Source organism: Pleurodeles waltl, chromosome 8 (genome assembly GCF_031143425.1).
Source record: "Pleurodeles waltl isolate 20211129_DDA chromosome 8, aPleWal1.hap1.20221129, whole genome shotgun sequence".
In the NCBI taxonomy this organism is placed as follows: domain Eukaryota; kingdom Metazoa; phylum Chordata; class Amphibia; order Caudata; family Salamandridae; genus Pleurodeles; species Pleurodeles waltl.
The window spans coordinates 880,977,966-880,993,339 of NC_090447.1; the positions used below are offsets into that span (position 1 = coordinate 880,977,966).

General features: G+C 46.1%; 1 protein-coding gene across 1 annotated transcript in view; it reads left to right on the top strand.

Annotated features, from left to right (window-relative positions):
* Positions 1-15,374, top strand: part of STK24 (serine/threonine kinase 24) — a 665,456-nt gene that overhangs the window by 447,088 nt on the left and 202,994 nt on the right. The window contains exon 3 of the mRNA XM_069205177.1: positions 12,942-12,998. Coding sequence (XP_069061278.1) covers positions 12,942-12,998 — 57 coding nt within the window. The remainder of the gene's footprint in view (positions 1-12,941; positions 12,999-15,374) is intronic.

Genomic DNA, 15,374 nt, shown 5'->3' on the forward strand with positions numbered 1-15,374 from the left:
TGGGCCTGCAGCACTGGTTGTGCCACTCACTTAAGTAGCCCCTTTGCCTTGTCTCAGGTCTGCCATTGCAAGGCCTGTGTGTGCAGTTTCACTGCCACTCCGACTTGGCATTTAAAAGTACTTTCCAAGCCTAAACCTCCCCTTTCTCTACATATAAGTCACCTCTAATGTATGCCCTAGGTAACCCCTAGAGCAGGGTGCTGTGTGGGTAAAAGGAAGTACATGTACCTGTGTAGTTTACATGTCCTAGTAGTGTAAACCTCCTAAATTCGTTTTTACGCTACTGTGAGGCCTGCTCCCTTCATAGGCTAACATTGGGGCTGCCCTCATACATTATTGAAGTGGTAGCTGCTGATCTGAAGGGAGTAGGAAGGTCATATTTAGTATGGGCAGAATGGTAATACAGAATCCTGCTGACTGGTGAAGTTGGATTTACTATTACTATTCTAGAAATGCCACTTTTAGAAAGTGAGCATTCCTTTGCATTTAAATCGTTCTGTGCCTTACAACCCACGTCTGGCTGGGCTTAGTTGACAGCTCCTTGTGCATTCCCTCAGACACACCCCAAACACAGGGTACTCAGCCTCACTTGCATACATCTGCATTTTGAATGAGTCTTCCTGGGCTGGGAGGGTGGAGGGCCTGCTCTGACACAAAGGACTGCCACACCCCCTACTGGGACCCTGGCAGACAGGAGTGAACTGAAAGGGGACCTGGTGCACTTCTAAGGCACTCTTTGAAGTCTCCCCCACTTCAAAGGCACATTTGGGTATAAAACAGGGCCTCTGCCCTACCACCTCAGACACTTGCTGAAGAAGGAACCTGAACCAGAACCTGCATCCTGCCAAGAAGAACTGCCTGGCTGCTCATAGGACTCACCTGACTGCTTTCTACAAAGGACTGCTGCCTTGCTGTTGGCCTGCTGCCTTGCTGAACTCTTGCCTGGCTGCAGAAGTGCTCTCCAAGGGCTTGGATAGAGCTTGCCTCCTGTTTCCTGAAGTCTCAGGACCAAAAAGACTTCCATCTTTCAACTGGACTCCTTGTGCGCTGAAAAATTTGACGCACAGCTTGCTCCGCGGTGAAAAATTCACTGCACGCCGATCCGGAAAGACGCTGCTCGACCCCGCAAGGAAAAGATTGATGCGACGCCTGCGGTGCGACCGGAACTTCGACGCACAGCCCCCCTGGACAACGCCGCCCGACTTCCAGAGAGGAAATCGACGCGACAACTGCTGTGAGGGAGAAAATTCCACGCACAGCCCACCGGAACGACACGCAGCCGGATAACAAGCCCAGGATTCCACACACAGACCCTGGGACACCTGGTAATCCCACGATCCACAGAGGAGACTGTCCGGGCGCCGGAAAACGACACGCGTCTTCCCCGCGTGAAAAATAATGACGCAAGCCTGTGTGTGAAGGGGCGAAACCGACGCACACACCATTTTTCCACGCATCTCCTCCTCTGCGGCCCTTTGCAGAGATTTTCCACTCCAAACCAGGTACTTTGTGCTTGAAAGAGACTTTGTTTGCTTTTTAAAGACTTAAGACACTTTATATCACTTTTCAGTGATATCTCTACAATTTTATATTGCATCTTTTATCATTTATGACCTACAAATACCCAGATAAATATTATATATTTTTATAAACACTGTGTGGTGTATTTTTGTAGTGCTATATTGTGTTATTGTATGATTTATTGCACAAATACTTTACACATTGCCTTCTAAGTTAAGCCTGACTGCTCAGTGCCAAGCTACCAGAGGGTGGGCACAGGATAATTTGGATTGTGTGTGACTTACCCTGACTAGAGGGAGGGTCCTTGCTTGGACAGGGGGTAACCTGACTGCCAACCAAAGACCCTATTTCTAACATTGGTGATCAGCGGTGAGGATAGGACTTGTATTTGTGCAGTGACATACAGTAGCTAAGTATTTCACTACCTACCCACAGTTAAAGGTCAACTTGATTTTTATCTCTTTTTGCAATTTCGTTTTACCTGACAATTTTCAAGAACTAAATCCTCACTCAACATGTCTCTGGCTGGGTCTCAAGCAGGAGATTTTGACCTAGCCCTGTTGGAGACATATACTGTCAAACAGCTAAAAGGGTTCTGCAGGGTGATGAGAGTACCCACCCAGGGGTCCTCCAGAAAGGAGGACTTTCAAGTGGCGCTGAGGGCCTGGGCAGAAGCCCATTTAGAGGAGGATGATGAGGAAGAGGAGCCAGAAAATGGCCCCTCAGAGGATTTGTTGCCATCAGTGGGTGATGTTACCACTGCAGCTGTGCCCCCTTCCAGACCAGGGAGCAGTGTCTCTGAGCAAAGCCTGACCGCAGAGGAAAGGAGAGAAGAAAGGGAGTTCCAATTGCAAATGGCAAGACTGAAAATTGAGGCTCAACAAGAGGAAAGAAGGGCAGAGAGAGAAGCCAAAGAAGCTGAAAGAGCTGAAGCTGCAGCTGAGAGAGCCTTGGCTGAAAATAAACTTTTGTTGGCTCATGAAATGAGTCTCAAGGAGCTGGATCTTAAGGCAAGACAGTCTGAATCCAGCAGTAACGGTGGCAGCATACAGACAGGACCTGCTGGAGAAAAGAAGGTTTGTATACCCAAAAATGTGGTGCCCAGTTTTGTGGTGGGAGATGACATAGATAAATGGTTAGCTGCTTATGAAGTTGCACTAAGGGCTCATGAGGTTCCTGAAGGGCAGTGGGGTACAGCTATGTGGGGTTATGTGCCACCATTGGGGAGGGACACACTTCTCACATTGGATAAACCAGATCAAAACACATACCCACTTCAGGAACCTTTTTACTTGCCAAGTTTGGGCTGACCCCTGAGGGATACCGTCAGAGGTTCAGGGACAGCACCAAATAATCCACACAAACATGGGTAGATTTCTTTGACTTTTCCAGTAAGGCACTGAATGGATGGGTGCGGGGCAACAAAGTAGATGATTATAAAGGGTTATATGACTTGATTCTGAGAGAGCATATGCTCAATACTACTTTTACAGAGTTGCGCCAGCACTTGGTATATAGTAAGCTGACTAATCCCAGGAAGCTTGCTGAGGAGGCGGACCTCTGGGTTAGCACCAGAGTGTCCAGAAAGGTATCTGGGGGGGGGGACACCCACAAAGGTGGTCAGGGTTCCCAACAGAAGAAAGAGGGGGGAGATAAACTTACAGATAAGGAACTCTCAAAAGGCCCCCCAAAAAATTCCCAGGGAGGGGTTGGCAACCATTCCTCTTCCAGATTTGGGAAAAAGCCAGGGACTTATGATAAATCAAGGAAAATCACCCCCAAATGCTTAGAGTGCTACCAGTACGGTCACTAAAAGGGTGACTCCCAGTGTTCCAAGAGAGCACCGTCCACTACCGGACAGACACCTGGGTTGACTAGTGTAGCGCTCGGGGGAGACAGACCCAGATAGCTTTGGGGAGCAGGCAGAGGTTTCCCTAGTGTCCCTGGGAGAAAGAGAAATGGTTCCCAAAGCCCACATGCCCCAAAATACTTCCAAGTATACGCAGTGGGTCACCATTGATGGGCAAAAGGTGGAGGCTCTGCGTGACACACGAGCCAGTATGACTACTGTCAAGAGTCAGCTGGTGTCAACAGAGCAGATAGTCCCTAATACATTCCACCAGGTCTTAGTCGCTGACAATCGTGAGAGTCACCTACCGGTGGCTCTGGTTCCCTTTGAGTGGGGGGGGGTCTCTGGTACTCTGAAAGTAGCTGTGAGTCCTGCCATGCCTGTAGATTGTCTGTTAGGCAATGATCTTGTGCATACTGCTTGGAAAGAGGTAGAGCTCAGATCCCACCTGGAGATGTTAGGTTTGCCTGAGTGGGTCTGCATGACCACACGGTCCATGGCTGCCCGGGAAGGGAGTCAAGGGCGTCTGGAGCCTGGAACAATGGCCCAGACAGCTGCAAAGAGGAAGGGCAAGAGGCACGGGAAACCCACCTCTGAGCCAACTGGGGAGGACATAGCTGACCTGGGTAACCTACCTGAACTTGCTGGCTGGAAAGTAGAGGGTGGGCCAACCAGGACAGAATTCTGCAAGGCGCAGAAGGAATGCCCCACCCTTGAGGGTCTGAGGCAACAGGCCACACCCCAAGCATCAGGTGACGCCTCTGGCAATCACCATATTTACTGGGAGAATGATCTCCTTTACAGTGAGCTCAAGGTTCCAGGTCCTGGGGCAGCCCGTGTGCTGGTGGTCCCCCAGTGTTACCGGACCTTCCTACTGGGTCTGGCTCATGACATCCCCCTGGCCGGACACTTGGGCCAAGACAAGACCTTTAACAGGCATGTCACCCACTTCCATTGGCCCAGCTTGAGGACAGCCTCAGATAACTTCTGCAGAGCTTGCCCCACCTGCCAGGCTAGTGGGAAGACAGGGAAACAGCTTAGGGCTCCCCTGCTCCCACTCCCGGTCGTTGGCACCCCCTTTGAAAGGGTGGGCATCGACATTGTTGGTCCCTTGGACCCCAAAACTGCCTTGGGCAAAAGGTTTATCCTGGTTTTGGTGGACCATGCCACCCGCTATCCAGAGGCAATCCCTCTGAGAACAGTGACTGCACCGGTGGTGACCAGAGCCCTGTTGGGAATATTTACCCGTGTGGGATTCCCTAAGGAGGTTGTGTCTGACAGGGGCACAAACTTCATATCTGCATACATGAAGTCCATGTGGGATGAGTGTGGGGTGACCTACCGGTTTACCACCCCTTATCATCCTCAATCTAATGGGCTTGTTGAGAGATTCAACAAGACCCTGAAGGGCATGATTAGTGGCCTGACTGATGCCATGAGGCGTAAGTGGGACGTCCTCTTACCATGCCTGTTGTTTGCTTACAGAGAGGTGCCCCAGAAAGGGGTGGGGTTCAGCCCCTTTGAGCTTCTCTATGGTCACCCTGTCAGGGGACCCCTAAGCATTGTTAAAGAGGGCTGGGAGAAAGCTCCCAAATCACCTCCCCAGGATGTGGTCAGCTATATGCTGGCCCTCCGCAACCAAACCCAACGCTTCTGGAAGCAGGCCAAGAGTAACCTCGAGGCCAGTCAAGAGGTGATGAAGGAGTGGTATGACCGGAAGACCACTCTGGTTGAGTTCTCACCTGGAGACAAAGTTTGGGTGATGGAGCCAGTAGAGCCCAGGGCTCTCCAGGACCGCTGGACTGGCCCCTTTGAGATCAAGGAGCGTAAAGGGGAGGCCACTTACCTAGTGGACCTCAAGACCCCTAGGCACCCCCTAAGGGTCCTCCATCACAACTGGCTCAAACCTCACTTTGAGAGGTCTGAGGTCAGTATGCTCCTGGTCACAGATGAGGGCATGGAAGAGGAGAGTGAACCTTTCCCCGACCTCCTCTCTGTCAAAGAAGGGGATGGGTCAGTGGGGGGCGTCATTCTCTCTGACTCCCTGACTCTAACCCAGAGAGGAGACTGCTATGAGCTCTTAGAGCAGTTCTCCCCCCCTGTTCTCCCTTACTCCTGGACTGACCCACCTCTGTGTTCATGACATTGACACAGGTGACAGTCCCCCTGTGAATAACAAAATTTACAGGTTATCGGATAAGGTGAAGGCCAGCATCAAGGAGGAGGTCTCCAAGATGTTGACTTTATGGGTTATTGAGAAATCCAGTAGTCCCTGGGCCAGCCCTGTGGTATTGGTTCCTAAGGCTACTGCCCCAGGTGCGAAGCCAGAACTCAGGTTCTGTGTGGACTACCGGGGTCTCAACTCAGTCACCCGGACTGATGCTCACCCCATCCCCCGAGCTGATGAGCTAATTGACAGGCTAGGCGCTGCCAAGTTCCTGAGTATGTTTGATCTTACTTCAGGGTACTGGCAGATCGGCCTGACTAAGGGGGTTAAAGAGAGATCAGCATTTTCCACCCCTGATGGCCATTACCAATTCCGGGTGATGCCATTTGGGTTGAAAAATGCCCCCGCTACCTTCCAACGGTTGGTTAACGGGGTCCTAGCTGGTAAAGATGCCTACTGTGCAGCTTACCTGGATGACATAGCTGTCTACAGTTCCAGCTGGGAGGAACACCTGCTCCACCTCAAGGAGGTGCTTCAGGCTCTGCAACAGGCAGGCCTGACCATCAAGGCTAGTAAGTGCCAGATTGGGCGGGGTTCCGTGGTGTACTTGGGCCACCTACTTGGTGGCAAGGTGCAGCCACTCCAGGCCAAGATTGAAACTATCATGGCCTGGCAACCACCTAGAACACAGACTGAGGTGAGAGCCTTTTTAGGCCTCACTGGATACTACCGCAGATTCGTCAAGGGCTATGGTACCATTGTGTCACCCTTGACAGAACTCACTTCCAAGAAACAACCTAGGTTGGTGAATTGGACAGAGGCTTGTCAGAAAGCCTTTGATTCTCTGAAGGAAGCCATGTGCACGGCCCCCGTGCTCAAGGCCCCTGACTACTCCCAGGAATTTATTGTGCAGACAGACGCTTCAGAGCATGGCATAGGGGCTGTCTAGCACAGCTAAATGAGGAGGGCTCAGACCAACCATTAGTCTTTATTAGCAGAAGGCTACTACCACGGGAACAGAGGTGGAGTGCTATTGAGAGAGGAGGATTTGCTGTGGTCCGGGCACTGAAGAAGCTAAGACCCTACCTGTTTGGGACTTACTTCTGGGTTCAGACAGACCACAGGCCCATCAGATGGCTCATGCAGATGAGGGGTGAGAATCCAAAACTCTTGAGGTGGTCCATTTCCCTGCAGGGGATGGACTTTATGGTGGAGCATCGCCCAGGGGTTGACCATGCCAATGCTGATGGTCTCTCCAGATACTTCCGCCTTAGCGATGAGAGCTTCCAGGAGGTTGGGTAGCTCTCCCCACTTTCAGCTGGGGGTGACACATGTTAGATCTGACATGCCTTAGGGTGGTCACCCCTAACTTTTTGCCTGCCTCCCTCCACTTTTTGGACACTGTTTTTGCTGGCTTTTAGACTCTGCGCACTTTACCACTGCTAACCAGTGCTAAAGTGCATATGCTCTCTTCCTTTAAACATGGTAACTTTGGATCATACCCAATTGGACTATTTAATCTACTTATAAGTCCCTAGTAATGTGCACTATATGTGCCTAGGGCCTGTAGATTAAATGCTACTAGTGGGCCTGCAGCACTGGTTGTGTCACCCACTTAAGTAGCCCCCTTACCTTGTCTCAGGCCTGCCATTGCAAGGCTGTGTGTGCAGTTTCACTGCCACTTCGACTTGGCATTTAAAAGTACTTGTCAAGCCTAACCCTCCCCTTTCTCTACATATAAGTCACCTCTAATGTATGCCCTAGGTAACCCCTAGAGCAAGGTGCTGTGTGGGTAAAAGGAAGGACATGTACCTGTGTAGTTTACATGTCCTAGTAGTGTACACCTCCTAAATTCGTTTTTACGCTACTGTGAGGCATGCTCCCTTCATAGGCTAACATTGGGGCTGCCCTCATACAATATTGAAGTGGTAGCTGCTGATCTGAAGGGAGTAGAAAGGTCATATTTAGTATGGCCGGAATGGTAATACAAAATCCTGCTGACTGGTGAAGTTGGATTTAATATTACTTTTCTAGAAATGCCACTTTTAGAAAGTGAGCATTTCTTTGCACTTAAATCTTTCTGTGCCTTACAATCCACGTCTGGCTGGGTTTAGTTGACAGCTCCTTGTGCATTCACTCAGACACACCCCAAACACAGGGTACTCAGCCTCACTTGCATACATCTGCATTTTGAATGGGTCTTCCTGGGCTGGGAGGGTGGAGGGCCTGCTCTGACACAAAGGACTGCCACACCCCCTACTGGGACCCTGGCAGACAGGATTGAACTGAAAGGGGGCCTGGTGCACTTCTAAGGCACTCTTTGAAGTCTCCCCCACTTCAAAGGCACATTTGGGTATAAAACAGGGCCTCTGCCCTACCACCTCAGAGACTTGCTGGAGAAGGAACCTGAACCAGAACCTGCATCCTGCCAAGAAGAACTGCCTGGCTGCTCAAAGGACTCACCTGACTGCTTCCTACAAAGGACTGCTGCCTTGCTGTTGGCCTGCTGCCTTGCTGAACTCTTGCCTTGCTGCAGAAGTGCTCTCCAAGGGCTTGGATAGAGCTTGCCTCCTGTTCCCTGAAGTCTCAGGACCAAAAAGGCTTCCATCTTTCAACTGGAAAAATTCGACGCACAGCTTGCTCTGCAGTGAAAAATTCACTGCACGCCGATCCGGAAAGACGCCGCTCGACCCAGCAAGGAAATGATCGACGCGACGCCTGCGGTGCGACCGGAACTTCTACGCGCGGCCTGCCTGGACAACGCCGCCCGACTATCAGAGAGGAAATCGACGCGACGCCTGCCGTGAGGGAGAAAATTCCACGCACAGCCCACCGGAACGACGTGCAGCCGGATAACAAGCCCAGGATTCCACGCACAGACCCCGGGACATCTGGTAATCCCGCGACCCACAGAGGAGACTGTCCGCGTGCCGGAAAATGACGCACGTCTTCCCCGCGTGAAAAATAACGACGCAAGCCCGTGTGTGAAGGGGCGAAACCGACGCACACACCACTTTTCCACACATCTCCTCCTCTGCGGCCCTTTGTGGAGATTTTCCACTCCAAACTAGGTACTTTGTACTTGAAAGAGACTTTGTTTGCTTTTTAAAGACTTAAGACACTTTATATCCCTTTTCAGTGATATCTCTACAATTTCATATTGCATCTTTTATCGTTTTTGACCTACAGATACCCAGATAAATATTATATATTTTTATAAACACTGTGTGGTGTATTTTTGTGGAGCTATATTGTGTTATTGTATGATTTATTGCACAAATACTTTACACATTGCCTTCTAAGTTAAGCCTGACTGCTCAGTGCCAAGCTACCAGAGGGTGGGCACAGGATAATTTGGATTGTGTGTGATTTACCCTGACTAAAGTGAGGGTCCTTGCTTGGACAGGGGGTAACCTGACTGCCAACCAAAGACCCTATTTCTAACAGGCACTAATATAGAGGTAGTTCACCATGCCACAAAGATATGTTGACAAGTTTCTTGAAGTATCTCTCCAAGACACAATTACTAGCATAACATGGGAAATGCTTGAAAAGAGTTCTGGGCAATGAAAAACACTAAAACAACGTTTGTGCAGCTTATAAATTAAAGCACTCAGTAAAACAGTGCGAAGGAACAATTGTTTCAATCACCAAGCTTGTATCAGACCACACAACTGAATTGTACATTCTAACCAAGGAGCAACACCTCCAATTTTGGTGCAGGCATTCAGTTAACATACTGAAAAACAAGAGAACTTAAGCACCAGGCTGGCACTCCAATTATGGAAACCAACTCAACCCGCTCTCGTCCGCGATGATCTAATTTATAATTGTATTACAGTCACATAACTACAGCACATTCCATGCAGACTCTATGAAAATACTTTGTAACCGTAATGTAATGCTTATCAGCTAACAGGAGAACTGCTGTGGTTGTACGTGAAAACAAATACACCTTGGCGCGGATCCATTGTAAAGCATGGTTTGGTCATCTAAAACGAGGAGGAGAAGCGGAGACAAGCGAAATGAAGAGGGGCCAAGTGTCACAATATCCGACACTTGTAAGTGAGCATTGTGTAATTACCTCTTTCGAACTGTCGGATTCTCGTTTCATAAATACACTGTAAACTTAATAAACAAGCATTGACAGCTTGAAGCGGCTACCGCAAGAGGCTTGGAGATAGTGTTCACAATTTTGCAGGAGAACCTGCTCTAATTAAACCAAACGGGCACAGTGTTGAGTGAAATCTAAGTGGGCGGGCCACGCTGTGCAGAACAAAATAAAGGTGCGTCCAACATACTTAAAGACAAAGCGCAGCATCTCGCAAAGTCACTAATAAAAAAAAAAAGTAAATAAGCAGCAAAAAGACAAAAGTGGAAATAAAAATAAAACATCGTAGTTGTTCAAATGCGTTTTGTATTATAGCTGTAAAGTAAACGCAAAAAAAAAAAAAAAACATTATTGGTCAGGGAAGTTTCTCCCTCTAGTGGCTTGCAAAAGAAAAACAAAGGAAACAGTGTGACGTAACTGGTGCTCATGCAAAGCGCTCAAATACAGCTGATCGAGTTCGCGCTATAGCAAACTTTAAAGTGCAATGGAGAGCAAAGGGGAGAGACAAAATAAAAACGTAATTCGCCCACACTAAAGCATATCGGCAATTGTGCAATTATCCATGTAACAGGGTCATTCTGCAAGGCAATACAAAACTACCTCGAGGCAGGACAAACGTAAAGCTTTTACCAATGACATCAAGGGATTTTTGCAAAGCAAGCCCAGAAATGAATGAAAGTGTTGGGCGTGGTTAAACCCCACAAATACATTACAACAGGCCGTTAAGGCAGCACTTGTGCTCTGCAACGCACAACCTAAAAATGAGTGTGCTTCAATACTAGGGTTAGTAGGCCAGTGCCTTGGTTTTTCATTGCCTCCCTTTATAGGTTCCCTGTGATTTATTTCCTTCTTCTTGTTTTACTTGGGTTTTCTTTAGAACATACTGTAGCTCCCAAGAAAGTCCTTGCTTGCCTCTCCTTTAATCTGTAGTGCGGTGCCAGGTTTAGGGCAGTGCAATCATTGCTGCTGCAGCGGGCACCAATAATGCAGGTGGGGAGTGAATATGGGATGCATATGCCAGATACTACAGCCCCTTGCTAAATTTTCACTGAGGAGAGCACATGGACTCAGGGCCTACCTTGTCTGAATTGTACTGCATAAAATACCTATAATTTGGTTACAGTTTACTTTTCCTTCATGCTCAAGCGGTTTACTGACATGTGAGCAGCAGTCGATGTGCATAAAAATAGTGTGGGAATTGTGAACTTGAGAAGAATATGTGCTGCTCAGTTAGGTTGAGGACATGATCTGACATAGCTAAAAAGAACAAAATATTCTATAATTATTATGTTGGCTTTTCACCTACAGTGAAATGTGCATAACATGTAATGCACACCACTTAGATGAAAAATAAATGCAAGTTAAATTCATCTGTGGGAAGTGCATTGTTTTGCTACGAAAGCTCAGTTGGTTAATGCACTCACTTCAGATGTTTGAGTGTGAAGTTGGAGGTTCACTGATTTGAATTATGGTTGATGGACCTCGAAAATGTGAAGTGTATTTATACTGCTTTGAAGGCCCTGCCCATGAGAGAAAACTGTGAATATGTATGTCATTAGTTTAAACAATGTATTACACACAGCATAAGATAGGATGCACGCAACATAAGATAAGCTGCCGCAATAACAAGGCCTGGTGGCTGGTTGTTTGCGCCATTCTGAATTTAACACATTAGTATACACACTTGTATGTTCCTTGTCTCTGTAATATGTGTGTGTAATATGAAGTGCTGTGACTCCCTTCATTGCGATGAGTAGCGCTATAAAAGAAATGAACCAAATGTGAGAGAGAGCTATGGAATGGGGAGGAGCCCTTGGACGGTGGTAGTAAAGGAATCTGTGGATTAGGAGGTCATGGGAGGTGCCAACAAAGATTGTCATGCCCACCAAAACTAAAGCCACCTCTGCTGCAGTGTACTGCATCCAAAGCTTCTAAATCGGACCACCATCTTGGAATCGTATTGTCCATAGTCTAGGACTGGTTTGCCATTGAAAGATGGCCACCAAGTTGCTTTTTTACCTGCCATTCCTATTCAAACTTTAAAACAATACAACAGTATCATACATTCCAAAATTTTACAGAATGAAAATGGGAGATTTTGAATAAATGATCTATAGAATGTATTTCACCCTTTTCCTTCCGTTGAGTAGCGTCAATTTCAGACAGGAGACAGCCGAAATAAAGCTTATTTGGCAAAAAAATTGGAAGTCTTCTGCCGGTATTGGGTCTGTTGCCATGTATGCACTATGTACAACACCCATGCGAGACAGCCACCTACTGCTATGCTTAATTTTATGTTTTTGTTTTAAGAATATGCTTGCCACATTTAGGCACTATCATGTTTTTTCGACTTGTATTCTTTTCTCTTTCATATTCTTGTCGAGTTAGTGTATGTTGTATTGTAGATTGGTAAGTGGGATAATACAAGAATGGGCCAGTGGATGGATGAATGAAAGTATGAGTGCAACTATAAGTGACAAAGAGCATGAATGATCATTTATTTCATGCCTAAACATGCCAGCAAATTAAAATATATTTTCACTCATAAAGCAGAGCTATTGTAATTTCCAGTTCTTTCTTGCATTTTATATGCATAGGTTTTATTTCTCCCCTAAGAAAAAATGACCAAGGTGTCTAATGGCCATGGTGTTCTTCAAGGGATATTGCTACATAGCCTAGAGCTCCTCGGATGTCCTTATGCCGAACGTTTTTAGGATGAGGCCAAGGCCACTGAAGGTGAGAAGGTTGATAAAAAGATTTGAACTGGCAACACTTGATTGTGGGTCTGCTAGATGAAATACATAGGGCTTCGTGTACCTTTTTTGCCTTCCTAATTGCCAGGTGAGGATTTGCAATAAATTGGTGGAGTAAAAAGCCACCTCAGCATGTGGGCACATTGAGGATCTAACCAACGATTTTCGGCATGTTGGTGGTTGCTGTGGTAGGTGTTCAAAGATGGCCATGAGGTGCATAGCGCTGATACACACCTGCTCTTTGCCGCTCCATTTACGATTCTCTGTGGTGGACATAGCTCCTGAAAGCAGTGCCCTTTTGATCAGCACTGAACAGTCTAATAACCTATGCAACCCAAGTAAACGTCATCTGGTTGAGCTGACTTTACGTTCATAACTTCTGCTGTTGTCTCATTATTTCAACCTCGTTTTATTGTCTGAAAATACACAACATACATGACTATTATGTTGCATTGACATACTTGCATTTGAGATTTGCTGCAAAGTGTTTGTATTTTGCTGTATTTTTCAGTCACTGATCCACGTTTTTTGGTCTTGCAGGACACAAAGTTATGGATAATCATGGAGTACTTGGGAGGAGGCTCTGCACTAGACTTAGTAAGTGCAGACATTATTGTTGATTTATTTTGTCCACGGTTCTACTGTTCGTAGTGCTTGATTCCATTTTGCATATGAGAAATCCTGTGCATGAGCATGAGTAGATGTGTGAGGAATCATGACTTGAAATGAGATCGTAATGATCCAGTCATATCGCTCAATTTCCCTGTTTGGTGCATTGGTCAAGGTATAGGAGAGTCGTCCCTGAAAGGTGTGTGGTGTGAGCACCGTACAGGTATCCAATACGGATTTCAGGGAGGCACAGGCACTGTGGAACAGTGCAATTTGTCTTTAATAGTCTTAATTTATACAGTTGCTAAAATGGGTACCATCTTCCCAGGGTTTATGGACCTGTTGAGTGCATTTGACTGTTTCTCCCGTATTGAACTGTGACACTTGAGGGAGGATATTGGAGTGGGTGTGCATATGATTAACATCCTCAGAGGCATCTACACGGGACCACTGCCAGAGTTAGATTTGGAATAGAGGGGGTGCGCTCAGAGGATTTTTCTACAGCTAGGGGATGAAGACAGCGGTGTGTCCTTTCACCTTTCCTCTTCATCTTATGTTCTGCTAACCTGAAGAAGATATTAGTAGAGGGTGGCAAGGACATGCCCCAGGTCTCCCATGATCCAATTTCTGCAACCTTTTCGTAGGTGACTCATTTTCTATGGCCTGCACACCTTAAATGCACCCACTTCTGATGGACAAATATGCAGTTTATATGGGAGACCTGGTTCTAAAGGTTAATCTTAAGAAAGCCTTTGCAATGACGTGTGGGGCTCTTATCCCATTCACGAAAGGTTTTAGTATTCAAGGCTTAACCTTAAAACAAATGCATAATTTTTTTAATCTGGGTGTTATTTTTAATTGCAGAGGGACTTGGGAGCAACAGGTGGAAATTAAATGTGACCAGTTTGCAAAGGTTACCAATGCACTTTTTTTTCTCATCCAACCTGGGCTTAAAACCTCTGAAGGAATTGTTCATGTTATACCATACCAAGGGTATATTTGGAGCAATGCATGGGGCTTATCTTTGAGGGGACAAAAATGCGAAGAACTTAACTAGGCAAGATAATGCATATTTTAAGAGATTATTGTCGATGACCACATGCTGTTTGTCTGCCTTATACCAGACATACGGCTGCCACACATAGACCATCTTATTAGAGTTAAACCTTTACTCTTATGTCATGGTATATTGACTAAACAAGAGGCTGTCTTAAATAGGAGAGAGAGAAATGGCTGACTGACCATCACTTGAACAGACATTAGAAATGCCTTGCATAAAGCATGAAGATCTAATGCCGTGGGATAGGCTGACCAACCTTTTTTGATGATCCAGAATCGCTGTCGGATATCGATAAGGCAGAGCTCACACGAGTGTTATCAGTTTTTTGAGCAAGAGAGATTATTAAACAATGGTCACAAAACGAGGATCAGAGCATACAGTGATTTAACACGTGAGAGAGGGCTCCAACATATTTATCATCAGTCTTGAATGCCCAGCGTTAATATTTTTTTTAATGTTTTAGGCTTAACATGATTTATCGTATTGATACTTTCCCGCACATGAAAAATTGATCAAGCACCCTGGTTAAATGTCCTTGTGATAATTACTCATCCCGAGCTATGCTACATTTTACATTATTGTGTGGCTTCAACCAAGTCTCTAGGTTATTATATTGAAGACTCCTCCGTAAACAACATAACGTAAGATCTAGCAGGGTGTTTTTCATTTTTCTACAACTGCAATCCCGTAATGTATGTGCCTGTGTTTTATCTTACTTATGGCATGTTTTACGAATTAGGAAATATATGGGGGATCAATGGTCTGATTATGTGCAATATGTAATGAAGTGAATCTTTTTTAAGGTTTTAAATTACAATGAAACGTAATGTTATATTTGTTTTAATGTACATATGTAAACTGTGCTTGTATGGCTTTGAATAGCGAGCTGAATAAAGTTATAGACTGACTGATTGACTTGAATTGATGTATTCCACATTAAATCCTTATTCTTTTACTCTTTGTAAAGAGGTCAGTATAATCGAGTAGGCAGTGAGATGTGTGGATAGCTAACTGCCCCATTTTTTTGTCCTAAACCTTTTGCAAGCATCTCATAAAAGCCACTGAGACAGCACTAAATTATTCATTTTTTTCCCATCCGTATAGAAATGTGATAATTTTTACAAGACCCTCTGCACTCATATAGAATTACATTTTTCCCTGCGTCTGTGATCCAGGCACAAGATTAATTTCAAGGGTGCATTCTAAAACGCATTGGATATATTTAACTTTATCGTAGGGTATGTGAATCAGAGTCTTCAAATCACACATCAGTTCAACCAAAGGCAATTATCTTCGATTGCTCC